At 43.3% G+C, this 20,998-nt stretch overlaps 1 protein-coding gene across 16 annotated transcripts in view; it reads right to left on the bottom strand.

Moving 5' to 3' along the window:
- The window catches only part of CASK (calcium/calmodulin dependent serine protein kinase), a 421,703-nt gene that overhangs the window by 208,386 nt on the left and 192,319 nt on the right, over positions 1-20,998 (bottom strand). For all 16 annotated transcript variants that reach the window (XM_073358759.2, XM_073358724.2, XM_073358808.2 and 13 more), the window contains exons 4-5: positions 20,830-20,907; positions 8,796-8,868 (exon numbers count right to left, since the gene is read on the bottom strand). In XM_073358759.2, the coding sequence (XP_073214860.1) occupies positions 8,796-8,868; positions 20,830-20,907 (151 nt within the window). The remainder of the gene's footprint in view (positions 1-8,795; positions 8,869-20,829; positions 20,908-20,998) is intronic.

Here is a 20,998-nt window from a genome sequence, read left to right on the forward strand (position 1 = left end):
GCAGCCAGACAGTTAGAATAGCACAGCAGGGTGCGCTGCGCATCAGAAAAGCTTTGAAAACCAGTTTCATGACTGGCCAGGCTATGGTGTGAAAGTTCTGTTTGTTTCTCCTTGATGAAAATCCACCCCCTTGGTTCACCCTACTTCCCTGTAAGCCAACTGACCTCTCCTCTCCCCTTTGATCACCGCTTGCAGAGGCAATAAAGCCATTCTTGTTTCAAATTCATGCATTCTTTATTAATTCGTCACACAAATGGGGGGATAACTGCCAAGGTAGCCCGGGAGGGGTAGGGGAGGATGGAAGCACCGGGTGGGGTGGTAGAGGAGGGGAGGATGGAAGGACAAGGCCACACTTCACTTCTAAACTTATTGAATGCCAGCTTTCTGTTGCTTGGGCAGTCCTCTGGGGTGGAATGGTTGGGTGCCCAGAGGCCCCACCACCGTATTCTTGGGTGGTTGGGGGATGAGGCTATGGAACTTGGGGAGGAGGGTGGTTGGTTACACAGGGGCTGTAGTGGAGGTCTGTGCTCCAGCTTGCCTTTCCTGCACCTCAACCATATGCCGGAGCATATCAGTTTGATCCTCCAGTAGCCTCAGCATTGCATCCTGCCTCCTCTCATCATGCTGCCGCCTCCTGTCCTCACGGTCATTTTGTGCTTTCCTGGACTCTGGCATTGTCTCCCTCCACGCATTCTGCTGGGCTCTTTCAGAGTGGGAGGCCTGCATGAGCTCAGAGAACATTTCATTGTGAGTGTGTTTTTTTCGGCTTCTAATCTTTGATAGCCTCTGGGTCAGAGATGATACATGGACCGTTGAAACATTTGCAGCTGCGGGAGGGAAAAAAAGGGAGATTAGTCTTTAAAAAGAGACATTTTAGAGAACAATGGGTAGTCTCTTTCATGGTGACCCAAGCTGTTAACATTACATTTTGCCTCTTATATCAAGGGCCTGCCAGTATGGTGCGAGAAACCATACACGCAGGGCCAGCGGGCAACAGAATTCGGCTTGCAGGCAGACATAGTAAGCCACAGTCTTTTTGCTTCTTTAACCTTCATAACATGTGGGAATCGTTTCCAACAGCAGCGCCCTCATTTCACATACCAAGCACCCATTGGGTTGGCCCTTTAAAATAGGTCGGCCATTTAAAAGGAGGGGCTGCAGTTTTCGGGTTAACGTGCAGCACAAACCCAAGTAACGTCCCCGCCTCCCCCCCCACACCCAATTCTCTGGGATAATCGCTTTACCCCTCCACCCCACCGCGTCGCTAACAGCGGGGATGATTTCTGTTCAGCCATAGGCAAACAGCCCAGCAGGATCGGCCACCTCTGAATAAAATTCCCCTATTTCAACCAAGTGACCATGAATGATATCACTCTCCTGAGGATAACACAGAGGGATAAAGAGCGGATGTTGCTTGAATGCCAGCAAAGACCGCGACAATACACTGCCATACTTTGTTATGCAATGATTCCAGAATACGTGCTCCTGGCCTGCCATGGTAATGTGCCCTATCATGGAGGATGGAATAAGGCTGCCCTCCCCAGAAACCTTTTGCAAAGGCTTTGGGAGTACATGCAGGAGAGCTTCACTGACATATCCCTGGAGGATTTCCGCTCCATCCCTATACACATTAACAGACTTTTGCAGTAGTGTTACTGGCCGCGAATGCATCCCAAGTCTTCAGGGCAAATTAATCATTAAACACGCTTGCTTTTAAACCATGTATTATATTTACAAAGGTACACTCACCAGAGGTCCCTTCTCTGCCTTCTAGGTCTGGGAGCCCACCTTCAGTGGGTTGGAGGGTACTAGATCCAGGGTGAAAAACAGTTCCTGGCTGTCGGGGAAAACAGTTTCTCCACTTGCTCTCTGTGCTTCAACCTCCTCCTCCTCCTCATCTTCCTTGTCCCCAAAATCCGCATCCCTGTTGCGTGACAGTCCATCGACAGAGTCCACGCACAGGGCTGGGGTAGCTGTAGGGGCACCCCCTAAAATGACATGCAGGTCATCATAGAAGCAGCATGTCTGGGGCTCTGACCCGGAGCAGCCGTTTGCTTCTCTGGTTCTTTGGTAGGCTTCCCTGAGCTCCTTAAGATTCATGCGGTACTGCTGTGGGTCCCTGTTACAGCCTCTGTCCTTCATGCCCTTGGAGATTTTTTCCAATATTTTGGCATTTCGTCTTTTCGAGCTGAGTTCTGATGGCACAGATTCGTCTCCCCATAGAGCGATCAGATCCAGTACCTACCATTTGGTCCATGCTGGAGCTCTTTTGCGATTCTGAGACTGCATGGTCACCTGTGCAGATCAGCTCGCCACACTGGCCAAATACGAAATGAAATTCAAAAGTTCGTGGGGCTTTTCCTGTCTACCTGGCCAGTGCATCTGAGTTGAGAGTGCTGTCCAGAGCGGTCACAATGGAGCACTCTGGGATAGGTCCCGGAAACCAATACTGTCGAATTGTGTCCACACTACCCCAAATTGGACCCAGCAAGGTCGATTTCAGTGCTAATCCACTTGTCGGGGAGGCGTACAGAAACTGGTTTTAAGAGCCCTTAAAGTCGGAAAAAATGGCTTCTTAGTGTGGACGGGTGCAGGGCTAAACCGATCTAATGCTGCTAAATCCGACCTAAAGTCGTAGTGTAGACCAGGGCTTAGGCACTCGTGAACGTGGAGTTAAGTCAGCATAGTGGGGCAGTTACATCAGAGGGAGAAAAATTTAAGTGTAGACACCTCCATAGTTAGGTTGACGTAAGCTGCACTGCGCTGACTTAACTCAGTAGCATAGACCAGACCTGAGATGAATCTCTATTTCTCTTCAATAACTGCTTGAAAACTTTCAGATTTAAAAGACATATTAGCAGCTTGCATCCTGTTTTCATCAAGTTTCACAAGCTTTTCCACCTATTCAGATATGACTCAATAGAACTGTCAAGACTTCATGATAAATTTATCTCAGACCCTCAAATATGTAACTCCAAAATCTTCAAGGTCACAAAAATATAGTACTCGAAACGTGCAGTTTTTGTTACTGCATATGTCATCCTTTTAACTGCCTTAAGTATTGAACATGAGAGAGAGTTCTTCTATAACTCACAACATGTCTACACTTATGTGGATTGATTTAGCAGGTCTAGTGAAGACCCGCTAAATCGACCACTGATTGCTCTCCCATCTACTCTGGTACTCCACCGGAATGAGAAGCATAAGGTAAGTCAATGGGAAAGTTTCTCCTGTCGATACAGTGCGGTGTAGACACCGCAATAAGTCAGCCTAAGCTACACTGACTCCAGCTACATTATTCATGTAACTAGTGTTGCGTAGCTAAGGTCGACTTAACCCCGTAGTGTAGACCTGCCCTTAGTAATATAAGTACTATTTTCAATATTATAAATCCCAACATTGTTAATGAGAAACACAAGACTGTGGAGGCAGACAAACGAATAGTTATTTATTTTTTAAAATTAGCTATATCTCTGACAATTATGAATTGCAGAAGAGTCGCCCTGGTACTTCTTGCTTTTAGAGGAAGATTCCAGATTTATTTCAATTATTGAGAACACAGTGAAATCATTTTGGTGGCTTGCGCCCAACCCTATTGCTAAATCTTGGGGTAAGCCTTAGTGCCTAGCATCTGGGGCCTATGCTCAATTGCTTTGTAGACTTCATTGTGAAACATCTGGTAGTCTCAGATGCTGTCAGTGGATGGATTTCCTCCCATCATCCTTCCTGGGAAACCCATCAAAAAAAGGCAATATGTATGGGGAACAAAAACATGTGTACTGTGCAGAGACATAATAGCAGCTGAGTGCTTTATGCATATGTTTTAACAGCTTCTTTATACCTTAAATGCCTGAAGCCTCCAGTGACTGATTCATGCTCAAGGTGATACCCCAGCACATACTCTCTTGATGTTATCTGCATTTGGTGATATCCCCTCACTGCATGAAATGAGGAAGACAGCCACAGCCTATTTTTTGAGGACCCACTCTTACCTCTTGGAATAGGGGATGTGGCTGGAGGCAGGAGGGATGCATTGAGGTTGGGGTGCGGCACATAGCACTGCAGAGATTCTGGGTAGCACTCTTGCTTATAGGAAGCTGGAAACAAGCTTCCATAATTTAGACACCCTGGGGGGGTAAGTTATGGTAGGGGCACTTCAGCCCCCAGAACAGGCCAGAATCAGGAAGGTACAAAAGTGCCTTGAAGCTACTTTAGCCCTATACTCCCTCTGGGCCACAAGTTCACTGCTGCATCTATTAGAGGCATAACCCAGAATCTCACCTGGGATGTATAAGAGGCTTTGTAACTGTTAGGCCCTGTCTACACTAGAAAGCTGTATTGCTTTAACTATATCAATATAGTTAAAGTGGTGCCAGTGGATACAGTGATATCATGGGAGTAGTTTGGTGGGTCAAGGAGGCATTGCCCCCCCAAACAGAACTGAGGCACGAGGGGTGTATGTGACTTCCCTTCTCCGATTTCTGTGAGCGCTGAGCTGCTCTGCTCATCCCGCTGCGGGCTCTGCCCTTCCACGCTGTGCCTCCTGCCAGCATGTTTCTGGCTCGCTCGGCCCCTCTCCCCAACAGCCAGGGCCGGGTGTGGAGCAGAAAGGGAAGGACAGAGCTGCTTCTTCTGTCGAGAGTGGCCACTCCAGGTCACTGCCTCTGTAATTGGATGCCGCCTCCCGCCAGCTCCTAGTATCCATTGTCATTGCCTTCTATGGGTATCCTTCATGGCCACCATCCTGTTTCCTGTAGAATGGTGAGTGCCTGGGGGGGTAGGGGGTGGGGTGGAGGAAGAGAAAGTGGGGAAGGGAAATGGGCAGGGGGAAGAGAAGAGGATAGGGGAATGGGGCTAGGGCAGGGACAGTGGAGAGAAAAAGCGGGGTGGTGGGGAGAAGTGGCTTGGAGAGAGTCCAGCGAAGGGCAACAAAAATGATTAGGGGTCTGGAACACATGACTTATGAGGAGAGGCTGAGGGAACTGGGATTGTTTAGTCTGCCAAAGAGAAGAATGAGGGGGGATTTGATAGCTGCTTTCAACTACCTGAAAGGGGGTTCCAGAGAGGATGGTTCTAGACTATTCTCAGTGGTAGAAGAGGACAGGACAAGGAGTAATGGTCTCAAGTTGCAGTGGGGGAAGTTTAGGTTGGATATTAGGAAAAACTTTTTCACTAGGAGGATGGTGGAACACTGGAATGCGTTACCTAGGGAGGTGGTAGAATCTCCTTCCTTAGAAGTTTTTAAGGTCAGGCTTGACAAAGCTCTGGCTGGGATGATTTAATTGGGGATTGGTCCTGCTTTGAGCAGGGGGTTGGACTAGATGACCTCCTGTGGTCCCTTCCAACCCTGATATTCTATGATTCTATGATCCCAGGATGCAATCTCCCCTTGGCAGCGACAACAGCAGCAGCCCCAGCAGGAAGATGGCCACAGCAGCACCTGAAGGCAACAGTAAGGCAGCATCACTGCAACAGCTGTTGCCAGAGTGGCCGCAATTCCCACACTCAGGTTGCCACAGCGGACAGCAGCAGTTTGGGCTCTCCCGTTAAGCTGGCCCGTGCCCTCCCCCAGCACCGGCAGCCCAGGTACATTCCAGGCAGGGGAAGAGAACAAGTGAGCAAGGGGAACTGGCTTTGGTGAGCATGCATGCTGCCTGCCCCCTGAAATATAGCAGTCAAATTATGCCTATGGTAAAAAGGCACTTTATATCAGCACAGTTATTTTCACACAGTAATAGGGAATAACTATACTGGTATAACTGCATCCACTCTAGGGCTTGTTCCAGTATGCCTATATAAGGTGTTATTTTTTTAAATCATACCCCTACCCAACAGTTATACCAGTATAACTTTCAAGTGTACAACAGGTTTTACTGAGTGAGTTGTAATCCAATACCTACAAACTTTAAAAAGTGCAAAGTGGATAGAGCACTGGTAATCCTAAATTATTTAATATTTTATTTACCAAAAATCAAATGCGCTTCATTCCACTTTACAGACAACATTTACTCAATCTATTCAGGTAAAATTGACATTGGTCATTTAGACTGCTAGCTTCCTTTAAAAACATTATCTGTATAGTGACACCTAGAGCTCTATCCTGAGGTATTGCAGTTAACTGAGAACTCAGTATGCAAAATCAGTTTAAATTATTTATTCCAGTTAATTATACCTGTCTATGGTGAACTTTATTGGAAACTGCATTGCCTAGTCACTCAGTTTATTTGATCATTCTGCAGTTCTTCACTCTCCTCCATAGATTTTACTAATTAGATAATTGTGCGTTGCTGACAAATCTTGCCACTTAACTTTATTTTATAAATGTAGAAGATGGTGAACAGGTAACACACTGCATATGTTAGTAACAATCTTAGGAACAGCTCACTTTTAACTACTCCGCATTGAAGAGAGTGGTTCATTTATTTTTATTTTCTTAGATGTTTTAAATCTATGACAGGATTCTACCCCTGAACATGAAATTACTATATTTCCACAATAGCTTCTTGAAGAACTTTTGGGTAAAGTGTAAATTACATTCACTGGCAGATGGGAACGCTAGAAATGTTCAACCAGCCATGCAATCTGATTGATATACTGTAACACACAGGACCAGATTCAACAAAAAACCTGCTTGATTTTGATATTTTTAAAGCTAGATGACATGGAAAATGGTTATTTTACTGAATCTGGCCCTCAGTGCTTCATAATTTTTTATGTCAAGATTTCCCCCCTGAATACTAAAAACTAACAGTTCTGTCATGGAAACAAAGAGAGCAGATCACTATACTTTGGACACTTAAAGGTGAGGTTAATGTTATACACAATGGCTAGTCTTTCTTTTTTTTTATTGACTTTAATCACCACCACCACACATATATATGAATGACTTATTCTGGCTTTAAAAGGATATCACCAGAGTCCCAGGAATTTCATAATTCTGTGGCAGAGATGCCACCTCTTGCCCTTTCCTTTTCTGTGGAATATAAGCTTTTTTGTTTCTAGATAACTGAAAACATGAATGGAGTCAGTGAAAACTGATCCAGTGTTGTTTTTGTGAGTCTGCATATCATATAAAAGTAGCTATGAGAGGTTTGAACAGTCCCATTCATTTCAATTAGTTTTTTTATAAAACTCTGAAACCAAACAGATACTATTTAGTTGTCAGCTATTTCAGTGTCCAGCATTTTAGCAAAGGCATCCAGTTAACAGGCTTATCCCATAATTCCAAAGAGCCTCCCAACCTAGGCCACTGAACTAATTACAGTGACACAGCTGTGGTGCTGAGCTATACTAGCATAATCTTGTAGTAGTGTAGATTCAGTTTACAGCACTGGAAGGGGTTTTTCCAATGCTGCAGGAGCTCCATGTCCCCAAATGACGGAAGCATTCTTCCGTCCACCTAGCTGCGTCATTGGACTGGAAGGGATCTTGAGAGGTCTTCTAGTCCAGTCCCCTGCACTCACGGCAGGACTAAGTATTATAATAAACTCTATGTTCTAATCCTTTGAAGATGAATCCTTCAGAAAAAACAGGTGTTCCACATGGGGATCCTTCAATAAGAAACAAACAGGTTTGGATGATATCCCTTCACATTTTGCTCATTATTTCTTCTCCTTATCCTCCCTTTCCCTTCCTTCACTCCTCAGTTCTCCTCACCAGTACAGAAAGAGGGTGTTAATGAAGTGAAACAGTCAAACATGTCTTACCTGAGAATTTTTTGTATGACTTACCACCACCACACCAAACCATGCTCAATATCTGAAGAGCTATGTAGTTCTACATAGATGCAGCTATTTTTTTTTCTGTGATGACTCTCAAAGTTGCTTGCCTTAACAGTTTGTATGTTACACAAAGGGTAAACAAATATACAGTTCCTGAACTGATGTGTTTTATCTACATAGGTTTGGAAAGAAGTTTCTGTCAGGAAGCAGAATGTGATGGCTTACAGTTCTATGTTCACATCAAAGTGCTTGAACTGCCCATTGTCTCAGTATGGATGGAAACAACCTATTAGGGAAGACTGGTGGAAATATCCATCTTAAAAATGAAATTCGCAAAAAAGGTTTCCTGTTAAAAATTTCTAACACAACTGTTTATGTGAATAGCAACCAATAAGTTATTATTTACCATTAATGACCAGAGTCTTATCAGAATCAGGGCCCTCCTTGACTAGGCAACAGGAACTGACCAAAACTCACTCCAGAAGATTAGATTAATGAACACGGAAAACATGGAATTTTGATTATATACATAAATTGTTTTTAAAAATGAAAAATTCTACTTTTCCAAATAATGTGTGCACATGTAAAGGATCTATTGATAACTGGGGAAATGTTTAGAAGAGTATTTTAAATTAGTTGGCTAGCTTAAAAAAAGGTAATATAACAGACATTTCATTTAAGCACGAACATCTCTGGAGATTTAGTTTTTGCTGAACACAGTCACAAAGATGAAGTAATTAAATCTTCTACCAATTTCAGTTTAATTTATACAATTTAGTAAATCTCAAATTTTCTTTAATGAAATTCACAAGCAGAAATTATATGAATATTCAGGACTCGGAAGTCATATAATGACTTTAAAATTAAATTACAGTCACATACATATATAACATGTGAATAAAGAATTATTAAATATTTTTATGCTGACAAAAATCAAGAGATTTTCCTTAAAGTATCAATGCTGCTAGCACCAATTATGTTTCTCCTGCATACAAACACCCATTTTACCCTAAATTACAGAGAGCTTTCAAAGTAGGCAGGATATGTTTATTGTGGAAATGATAAAAGACTTACCTTCACATCCCTGTGAATTATGTTATTATCATGACAGTAACGTAGAGCTTCCAGTATCTGTCTCATGTAATGACTGTAAAAACAAAATATGTCTAAGACAATAGAACAAACTTATGCAAAAATACTATATAAATATGGTGCACTCAGTTTTAAGCCTCCCACCTACAAAACTATCATTACAAATCTTACCTTTAAAGCCCTCAATTATAAATATGCCGAGTGTTAGAGTAGGAATTATGTATTCATAAGAATGAATAATAAAAATATATCGTGAACACAAATGTTTCTAATTTCAAAATCTGAGGTGTACTCTGACCATTAATAAATACTTTTTTAGGAAAAAAACCCACTCACACAGTTAAAAATGTAATTTATAATAAAATAGGCTTATGCTAACAAAATAGAGTACAATATTATTACTATTAAAGTTCACTTTCCTTTTTCCGAATATTCAATTATTTCTACTCATCCAAAAAAGAAACAATCACTGGTATAGGAATGAACACACTGCATAGCAATACATGCAAATCACAAATACACAAAGAAAAGATCAAAATATTGTGTAAAATGTTAACAGTGAAGGTACAGAGGAAAACTGAAAATCAACTAGTTAAGTAAAGGATCATTCAGCCAGCTACAACAATTACATTGTGAAATACTTTTGTGAAGACAATACATGTACGCATGAATTTGCCAAATCTATGAATACATTTAATAGGCATTATATTTGCTTATTTTACATTTAGTATACACTAAATTATAACCTCAAGCAGGATTCATTTCAGACTGTGGGATTGTATTTTAGACTTGTAATCCTGACTCAGTGTCACTTTTTTTTTATTCCTATGGAACAGTAATGAATGCTAATAATAGGGGATAGGAATTCTGCAAAAACTTTTATTAAATTCTACAGAATGTGCCTTCCTCAATTCTGCAGATCTCTTCGGAAAATGTGCCCTAGGGTGAGGGTGACCAGATGTCCCAGTTTTATAGGGACAGTCCAGATATTTGGGGCTTTTTCTTACATAGGTGCCTATTACCCTCCACCACCTGTCCTGATTTTTCTTACTTACTATCTGGTCACCCTAATGTGCCCTGATCTGGGCGTCAGGAGACCTGGATTCATTCTGAGCTCTCCCACTGGCTCACTGGAATGACTGAGGGCAAATAATAATCTCTCAAATTTTCAAATACATTAAGTTAATTTTTGAATCTCCACTTTGATACCCACAAGGTGCTAAGCACTCACAAATTCAACTGATGTCAGTAGGGGCTGTAGGTTGTCAGCATATCTCAGTTTGGGAACCCCAAAATGAAGGAACCCTTCTTTAAATTTTGGCCTGAAACTCTCAACACCTTGGTTTCCCCAGCTGTGAAATAAAGATTTTTATATTTATTCACCTTTATAATGTGCTTTCAGATCTATCAATGAACAATACTATATAACTCTATATAAGCAATGAAAATTATACCAAATTGTATAGTGAATTATTAGTATTTTTAGATAGTTTTAACTAAGTGATCATTTTGCTTCAGACAGTTTCTAACTAATCTCCTCCCTTTCCATCTCAAAAGCTTTTATACCTGATTCTAGATTTTATGGTCCTAGATTTTTACTCTACCTCTCCCTTCACTCAATTGCTTTGCAACATGATTCTGCAGAATGCCCGTTAAAATTAATCTAACCACAACGGACACAGCATGCTAGCTTGATTTTCTACTAGAATCGTCAATAGTAAAAGTCAAATTGAGAAACTACTTGGCAGCATTCTGAGGTAAAAATTCAAGTTCACAAAATACATTAACTAAACTCTATCACTAGAGACAACATAGAGCCTACAAGGGAAGTCGTATTAGTGCATGATGAAACAATGAAAAGTATATTGTGCTTCTTTTTCCCACTTCGCACAACTCAGATAAAGTCAAAACAGAGGCCTTCACACCACTACCTAACCGGGGCAAACTTTTTCGCTGGAGGGCTACATCTGGGTATGGAAATTGTAAGGCGGGCCATGAATGCTCACGAAATTGAGGTTGGGGTGCGGGAGGGGATGAGGGCTCTGGCTAGGGCTGTGGGCTCTGGGGTAGGGGCCAGAAATGAGGAGTTCAGGGTATGGGAGGGGTTTCCGGGCTGGGGTGCAGGGGTGAGGTGGGGTGAGGGCTGCGGATGAAGGGTTTGGGGGTAGGAGGGTGCTCCGGGCTGGGACCGAGGGGTTTGGGAGGAGGGGGATCAGGGCTGTGGCGGGTCTGGGGATGAGGGGTTTGGGGTGCAGGAGGGTGCTCCGGGCTGGGACTGAGGATTTCGGAGGGTGGGAGGGGGATCAAGGCTGGGGCAGGGGGTTGGCTTAGGGGTGCAGGCTCAGGGTGGTGCTTACCTCAAGCAACTCCGGGAAGCAGCAGCATGTCCCCCCTCTGGCTCCTACAAGGAGGCACTGCCAAGAGGTTCTTCTGTGTGCTTCCCCATCCACAGGTGTAGCTCCTGCAGCTCCCATTGGCAGCAGTTCCCGGCCAATAAGAGCTGCAAGGGTGGCGCCAGCATACAGAGTGGAAGCCCCTGGCTGCCCCTATGCATAGGAGTCTGAAGAGGGACATGCCACTGCTTCTGGGAGCCACGCGGAGTGGCCCCCCAACCCTGCCCCCCAGCTGGAGCTCTGCAGCAGGGCAAGCCCCTGACTCCGCTCCCCAGTGGGAGCTTGACGGCCATATTAAAATGGCTGGCGGGCTGGATGTGGCCCACAGGCTGTAGTTGCCCACCCCTGACCTAACTGGTCTTAGGATAAAAAAAAAGCATCTGATCATCAGACTTGACAGAGTTTGTGGATTAACTAATGTTTTCAAGGAATTGGGTAAATCTTGGCTTGAAGTTGCCATCTTTTGGGACCGAAAACATTTGAATTTATTTTGAAAGAGTTTCAAATGTTATGATTTAAGTTAATGAAAATCCTTTCAAGGATACAGAATAGCAAGCTCCAGGCAGTGGTTGGGGCACTGCACAATAATAGAGTTGTGATCTAAACTTGGCCTGGACTCCATTTGAGGAGCCCATATTCACTGCTGCACCATCTAAATTCAGCCTGGATCTGAGCTTTTCACCCTTGAGATCCCAAAGCTGAACTCCTTCAGTTGTTTTCATTTCCTTTGTAATGCCAAGTTTATATCAGCAAAAGAATACAAAGGCTTTCTATCATGTACAAATCTGATATGCACTGATTTGCTCAGCTACAGGCTTGTCTGTGGATCATCAGCACCACAAGCAATAAATCAGCGACCTGATTTTCGGAAGTGATGAGCCCATGTAAATCCCAATGAAGTCAATGGAGACTACAGATGTTCAGCTCCTTTGGAGATCAGGCTACTAGCTTTTAGTAGTTCATCCTAGGACATTTCCCTAAGACACTTGTTGCAATTGCCTCTCAAGTCTTTCATTCCATAGGCGTTAACAGCTTTGATACTCTGCTTGGGTTGCCAGGTGACTGGTTTTCGACCAGAACCCCCGGTCGAAAAGGTACCCTGGCGACTCCAGTCAGCACCGCCGACCAGGCCGTTAAAAGTCCGGTCAGCGGTGCTGCGAGCTAAGGCGGGCTAGTCCCTATCTGTCCTGGTACCATGCTGTGCCCCAGAAATGGCCAGCAGGTCCAACTGCTAGGCGGGGAGCCACAGGGCTCCATGAGCTGCCCCCACCCTGAGCACCGGCTCCGCACTCCCATTGGCTGGGAACCGCAGCCAATGGGAGCTGGGGGGGCAGTGCCTGTGGGAGAGAGCAGCACACCTAGACTCCTGGCACCCCAACCTAGGAGCCGGACCTGATGGCCGCTTCCAGTGTGCTGCACGGAGCCAGGATAGGGAGGGAGCCTGCCTTAGCCCCACTGAACCGCTGACTGGGAGCCACCCGAGGTAAGCCTGTGCCCCAATCCCCTGCCCCAACCTTGTGCCCCCTCCTGCACCCAAAATCCCTCATCCCCAGCCCCACCCCAGAGCCCACAGTTCCAGCTGGAGCCCTCACCCCCTCCAACTCCCTGCCCCAGCCTGGAGCCTCGTCCTGCACCCTGAACCCCTCATTTCTGGCCCCATCCCAAAGCCTGGATCTGCAGTTAAGAGCCCTCACCCCCTCCTGCACCCCAACCTCCTGCCCCAGCCCAGTGAAAGTCAGTGAGCGTGGGAGAGAGCGAGCCACCAAGGGAGGGAAAATGTAGTGAGCAGGGTGAGAGTGTTCAGTTTTGTGTAATTAGAAAGTTGGCAACCCTATCTGCAATTTATCTTAATCTTGTGTTTCTAAATTAGAAATTGAATTAAGTAACTGTATGAAAAGTGCTAAACAAGTGAAGAAACTTTTGGATCTTCCACTGTATTTGAGAGAGCAATATAGTAATAGGATCTTCTTGTAGCAAAGTGACAAATTATCAGTTTCCATGCAGTTCTTATGAGCAGAGACGCCACGTACACTGAGGTAATAAATTCTAAAATCTACACCCACTTAGCAAGGAACTGTTTTTATTTAAAAGTTTCTCACACTTCTTTGCAAATTGCACATGGTATTTGTCTCAAGCAGGAGAAATGTATCACATACTTATTTCACTGGAGTCTATACTCAGTGACAAAGTTAGGCAAGCACCCAAGTAACGACAAATATTTTGAACGTTAGTCTCTGAAATTGAGTCAATTTAAAATTTAGGGTTGGATAGTTAAAACCGTAAAATAAGCTAAGTAAGCTATTATTTGACTGCATGACCATCACAACACAGCATATGCACTACTGCCAGAATCAATTTTACATAAAATTTTGTAAGTCAAAAGTATTATGATAGAAAAGAGGTTATATTAAAATGACTTAGTTGACAGCCTTCCTACAAAACAGAGGAAGGGACAGTCACAGCCTCAAGAACTCTACATTAAGAAGTAAACAATACCTTTTATTTATAGACATCCAATGGATGTCCACAGGATTCATCACAAGTTCTGATCTTGGTTCCACAAATTCTGTGATTATCCCACCTGTTTAGCACTTTGATCTCTCACAGAACCCAATATATCATGCACATTTAAAGGGAATATTAATGAAAAGACACCACATTATAAAATAATATCTTCTAGGGAAACAACAAGTCTTTCCAATACTTGTCAATCAATTCACTTTATTACAACATGGTGGGGATTTAGAGCCACTTTTTGGCAGACCTTATGTTCACGTCAACACATATACAGTTCTCCAAAGGACAGTCTTCCAAAGCAGCAACAGCAAATAATTCACTGAGAAGTGTCAGATTACACAAGAACATAAAAGGTTGTTACAAGGAGGAGGGAGAAACATTGTTGTTCTTAACCTCTGATAGGACAAGAAGCAATGGGCCTAAATTGCAGCAAGGGAGGTTTAGGTTGGACATTAGGGAAAACTTCCTAACTGTCAGAGTGGTTAAGCACTGAATAAATTGCCTAGGGAGGTTGTGGAATCTCCTTCACTGGAGATTTTTAAGAACAGGTTAGATAAACACCTGTCAGGGATGGTCTAGATAATACTTAGTCCTGTCCTGAGTGCAGCAGACTGGACTAGATGACCTCTCGGGGTCCCTTCCAGTCCTATGATTCTATGATTAGAATAGAGCTACATTTAAATTCCAATCAATCGAGATCAGGGAGAATTTCAATGTAAAGGTTTATTTTGTGCGTGTGCACACACATATACATACACACATTTCAGTACACATAATAGAATTTCTTTGGTGTCTACAGTTTTAGAACACGGGGGCACATCCACAGCTGACTCTGCTGTTAGGTTTTCTGCTCAGTCTACAGAGGCTTTGGCTATTCAGCGAACTATGAAGTATGTTTCTTTTATTTATGTGTGTAATACTGTGTGTACATTTAAAGAATCCAAAAGACTGAACAAAGATTTTATGAAGCTACAAGGTCTAGAAAAATGAGCCCAGAACTAGGAGCCCAGAACTTATGAGTTCCACTCCCAACTCCAACTGACTTGCCTTATTGCTCAAACAGATTTTTACAAAAATCTATGCCCACGGTTTCAGTTACCACCTTTTGCTGACAACTCAACTGTTCATCTCCCCTCCTGAACTTGGCCCCTCTGGTCCCATCTCGTATCACTTCCTTTCTCATTTATATTTTTTTGGACATCACACCATTTTCTCAAGTTAAAAGTTTGGTGGAGGGATAGCTCAGTGGTTTGAGCATTGGCCTGCTAAACCCAGGGTTGTGAATTCAATCCTTGGGGGGGCCATTTGGGGATCTGGGGCAAAGATTGGGGATTGGTCCTGCTTTGAGCAGGGGGTTGGACTAGATGACCTCCTGAGGTCCCTTCCAACTTGATATTCTATTCTAAGTCAAACTAAGCATCTTGTCTTCTTTTAAAACATCTCCTGTTTCTATTTTCACTTTCTCTTTTTTACAACTCCATCACCTTCCTGGTCAAGCTCTGGGTCATTTTTAACTCTACTCACCTCCTTCATTTCTCATATCTAGACTTGCACAGAAGTACATAAGTTTCTCCTCCTATAGCTCCCAAATTTGCTACTTTATCACGCTCACTACTAAAACTCTTGCATGCTATCATTTCTCACTTAGAGAACTATAACCTTCTCCTTTCCAGACTCCTTGTCTCTTATTGTACAGCTCAAATACATTCAATTTTAAAACTTATTTTTCTTTCCCAACACTCTGATCATGTCAGCCTCCTTGGAGCCCCTCTGCTGGCTTCTTCTCTCATTCTAAATCAAGTTTAAACTCCACCACAGAGGATTCTATGATTCTGATCAGTTTTTTTCTGTAGCCCCTTCTAGGACATAAACCTTTATAGCCTTTACCTCAAAGGCAAATATCAATTTCTGCATGATTCAAAGGCCTTACTGGCAGAGCTGACTGCAAAAAGAAACTGACTAGAATTATTGCTTTGTCTTTGCAGTTAACTTTCAGCATAAAGAACTTGATACAGATAAAAACTGACTAATACTAGTCAGTGTAAATCTGCCTGAAGCTCTTTTCATAGAAAGTTGCAAACGGAAGCAACATATGTTGCTTGTCATTTTGCTTACTTGGTGCCTCAGGCTACCTTGCCTATGTTACCTACGCTTAAAACAAGCCCTTTCCCTATAACTTTGATTCATTAGGTGGCACTCTTGCCCCACACTTAACTAATGCCAAGCAGAGTGTTAAGCACTGCTGATTTTCGAACAAGTAAAATTAGTGTCCTTACCCACTGTGGTCCTTAAAGATTCTAAGACTTGTCTACAATTAAAGGACTACAAGGGCACAGCTGTGCCACTGTAACACTCCAGTTCAGACCTATGCTGACGGGAGGGGTTCTCCCACTGGTGCAGGTAATCCACCTCCCCAAGAGGTAGTGGTTCTTCTGTTGACCTACAACTGTGTACATGGGGACCTGAGTCGGCTTAACTACACCACTAGGGAGTGTAGATTTTTCACACCCTGAGCGACGCAGTTATGCCAACTTAATTTTCTAGTGTAGACCAGGCCTAAGAAAGGAATTTAGACCCAATAGCCTGGCTAAATTATAGTCTGAATAACTGCTTTCTTGTCTTCCAAATTCTATTGTTTCAACTGAACACAATATATTTTAAAATTTATTTCTTGTTCTAAACTGTTGCATAATGTTATTGTGTGCTGTTAAGTAGTTGCTGAGACCATCCCAACAGCTCCATAGTTAAGATTGTATTATGTATTACACAAAACAGAGTTTAAATCCCTTAAATTACTGTTAAACCTCACACAGATCATTGCCAAACTTGCATAAATTTAAAAGAGGATAAACATCAGTATTCTAGATAGTTTTCACAGTATATTCAGTTGTAGTTTGCTTAGAATTCTCAACATGAATAATTTATTTTGGAATATTTTTTTTCCCCACAAGTCTAATGTTTTTGTGTCTGCATGGCTTAGTTTCAACACTTACATATTCCTAATTTTCTGCATTAGTTAATCCTGTAAAACTACCAGCATCATAGAATTTTGGGGAAAAAAGTGTGAAGTATAACAAAGATATGAAAGTATCTGACAATTTTTTTTCAGGTATCAAGGAAGCAGATGGAGAACATTTCTCTGCTATGGGCCTCCTGGCACAGAAGAAAGGAGCAGGAGTCAATGACTGTTGAAGCCTACTAAGCCCAGCATGGGCTACAGGGAGCAGAGCGTGCCAGGATGAACACATTAGTAAATAAGTAGGCAGGGGACAGGAGCACTTTTCTTTACCTGACAGACCTACTATGGCTTGTTAGAGGGCAAGTTTGGTGCTGAGAACCATAGCAGATCAATCAAGTGGAAAAGGCAGTAAAATGTTCAGTGCTACAGCAGGGAAAGGTTTCAGAGTAACAGCCGTTTAAGTCTGTATTCACAAAAAGAAAAGGAGTACTTGTGGCACCTTAGAGACTAACCAATTTATTTGAGCATAAGCTTTCGTGAGCTACAGCTCACTTCATCGGATGCATACTGTGGAAACTGCATAAGACATTATATACACAGAGACCCTGAAACAATACCTCCTCCCACACCACTCTCCTGCTAGTAACAGCTTATCTAAAGTGATCACTCTCCTTACAATGTGTATGATAATCAAGTTACCAAATTGATAATCAAGAGTTACCAAAAGCAACTACAGTATTTGCTCAAGAAACTTCCTGAAAAAGCACAAGATCAAATCTGCACAGACACACCCCTGGAACCCCGACCTGGGATATTCTATCTACTACCCAAGATCCATAAACCTGGAAATCCTGGGCACCCCATCACCTCAGGCATTGGCACCCTGACAGCAGGATTGTCTGGCTATGTAGACTCCCTCCTCAGGCCCTACGCTACCAGCACTCCCAGCTACCTTCGAGACACCACTGACTTCCTGAGGAAACTACAATCCATCGGTGATCTTCCTGATAACACCATCCTGGCCACTATGGATGTAGAAGCCCTCTACACCAACATTCCACACAAAGATGGATTACAAGCCGTCAAGAACACTATCCCCGATAATGTCACGGCTAACCTGGTGGCTGAACTTTGTAAAATAGTTATGGGTAAGGACAAAGTCACATTTGGGGACAATGTATACCTTCAGATCAGCGGCACTGCTATGGGTACCCGCATGGCCCCACAGTATGCCAACATTTTTATGGCTGATTTAGAACAACGCTTCCTCAACTCTCGTCCCCTAACGCCCCTACTCTATTTGCGCTATATTGATGACATCTTCATCATCTGGATCCATGGAAAAGAAGCCCTTGAGGAATTCCACCATGATTTCAACAATTTCCATCCCACCATCAACCTCAACCTGGTCCAGTTCACACAAGAGATCCACTTCCTGGACACTACAGTGCTAATAAACAATGGTCACATAAACACCACCCTATACCGGAAACCTACTGACCGCTATTCCTACCTACATGCCTCCAGCTTTCACCCTGACCACACCACACGATCCATCGTTTACAGCCAAGCTCTGCAATACAACCGCATTTGCTCCAACCCCTCAGACAGAGACAAACACCTACAAGATCTCTATCAAGCACTCTTACAACTACAATACCCACCTGCGGAAGTGAAGAAACAGATTGATAGAGCCAGAAGAGTTCCCAGAAGTCACCTACTACAGGACAGGCCTAACAAAGAAAATAACAGAACGCCACTAGCCGTCACCTTCAGCCCCCAACTAAAACCCCTCCAACGCATTATTAAAGATCTACAACCTATCCTGAAGGATGACCCAACCCTCTCACAAATCTTGGGAGACAGGCCAGTCCTTGCCTACAGACAGCCCCCCAACCTGAAGCAAATACTCACCAACAACCACATACCACACAACAGAACCACTAACCCAGAAACCTATCCTTGCAACAAAGCCCGTTGCCAACTGTGCCCACATATCTATTCAGGGGACACCGTCACAGGGCCTAATAACATCAGCCACACTATCAGAGGCTCGTTCACCTGCACATCTGCCAATGTGATACATGCCATCATGTGCCAGCAATGCCCCTCTGCCATGTACATTGGTCAAACTGGACAGTCTCTACGCAAAAGAATAAATGGACACAAATCAGATGTCAAGAATTATAACATTCCTAAACCAGTCGGAGAACACTTCAATCTCTCTGGTCACGCAATTACAGACATGAAGGTCACTATCTTACAACAAAAAAACTTTAAATCCAGACTCCAGCGAGAAACTGCTGAATTGGAATTCATTTGCAAATTGGATACTACTAATTTAGGCTTAAATAGAGACTGGGAGTGGCTAAGTCATTATGCAAGGTAGCCTATTTCCCCTTGTTTTTTCCTAACCCCCCCCCCCCCCCGACGTTCTGGTTAAACTTGGATTTATGCTGGAAATGGCCCACCTTGATTATCATACACATTGTAAGGAGAGTGGTCAGTTTGGATGAGCTATTGCCAGCAGGAGAGTGAGTCTGTGTGTGTGTGGGGGGGGGGGTGAGAAAACCTGGATTTGTGCTGGAAATGGCCCACCTTGATTTTCATGCACATTGTAAGGAGAGTGGTCACTTTGGATAAGCTATTACCAGCAGGAGAGTGAGTTTGTGTGTGTGTTTTTTTGGGGGGGTGGGGGGGGGAAGGTGAGAAAACCTGGATTTGTGCTGGAAATGGCCCAACTTGATTATCATACACATTGTAAGGAGAGTGATCACTTTAGATAAGCTATTACCAGCAGGAGAGTGGGGTGGGAAGAGGTATTGTTTCATGGTCTCTGTGTATATAATGTCTTCTGCAATTTCCACAGTATGCATCCGATGAAGTGAGCTGTAGCTCCCGAAAGCTTATGCTCAAATAAATTGGTTAGTCTCTAAGGTGCCACAAGTACTCCTTTTCTTACAGCAGGGAAAGGCACTCAATGCTCTTTAGCCACCCACAGGGGGTCCACTCTACTCTTTGCTGCTGCACATAGCCCTTGCCTGCGACTTGCTCCTTCACAGCTGCATACCTCCTCATTCTTATCTCCGCTCCCTCCTCAGCCCTACTCCATTGCTTCTCCATGCATGGAACTGTTATGGTTTGCAAGAGAGGAAATCTGGTGCTGCACGTTATTACAGTTTAATTCAGTGGAGAAGCCAAAAAAGCATTAGGCTGAGGAAGGGAGGGAAGAAGTAATCAGAGGTGTGCCTCATCTCCATAACAATGGCAGGAAACCAGAGTTTAAAGTGAAACCTCTGGCAGCTCAGGTTGTTCAGGACTGTTTTTTAAAATACTTGGCCAAAATGGGGCATCTGGCAGGTGAGGGTTCTACAGGTACCCAAGAGGAGTCCATGGAAGTAGGTAAATTTTAAAAAGAACATTCAATTGAATATTAGCAATATGGGATTTCTTTGTCCTTTAACAACTTTGAGTTCACTTTCATTTTAGACTATCATGCAACTACGGAAGTTAAAAAATTAAATGGGTTAGAAACACAGTTACAGGGATAAGCATGACACTACTAAAAGCTGCTGAATGTGCCAGCAGTAAAACGAAATGCTTAGTCCCACCAGGCCCGTTAGCCATCAAATCCCACTCAGTGTGACACTCATAAAAAGGCAAAGACTTAAATATTGACTTTGAAATAGCACGCTATCCAACAATCACATCAACCATTGAGAAGCACAGCTCATGTATGAGGGACCACTTTTATAAATAGTTTCCTTTAAAACACTCTACTATAGATCTCCCTGTAACAGTGGTTCTCAAACTTTTGTACAGTGACCCCTTTCACACAGCAAGCCTCTGAGTGCGACCCCCCCTTATAAATTAAAAACACATTTTTTTATATTTAACACTATTATAAATGTTGGAGGCAAAGTAGGGTTGGGGGGGAGGCTGACAGCTCGTGACCCCCACATACTAATCTCGCAACCACCTACAGGGTCATGACCCCCAGTTTGAGAACCCCTACCCTATAAGAATCTGTGCAAACAGACTTATTTATAGCGTTTCTATTTTTAACCACAAATTAGTGTAACGGAAATGACTTATTCCACCTCCTCCTCTTTAGCTTGAGGGATTAGTTAAAAATTAGAGTACATACCTGGCTACGGCTTCACTGTACACAAAACCAGCATCTGCTCTCTTTACAATTTCAAAACACAGGTCTGCTCCATCCATACTATGGGTAGAAAGAGATGAAAAATGTTCTTGTAAGAAAACAGATAATAGGCTGCCAAGTCAAACTACAGTAAAATATTTCAGAAATATGT

This window comes from Lepidochelys kempii, chromosome 1 (assembly GCF_965140285.1).
Source record: "Lepidochelys kempii isolate rLepKem1 chromosome 1, rLepKem1.hap1, whole genome shotgun sequence".
NCBI lineage: Eukaryota > Metazoa > Chordata > Testudines > Cheloniidae > Lepidochelys > Lepidochelys kempii.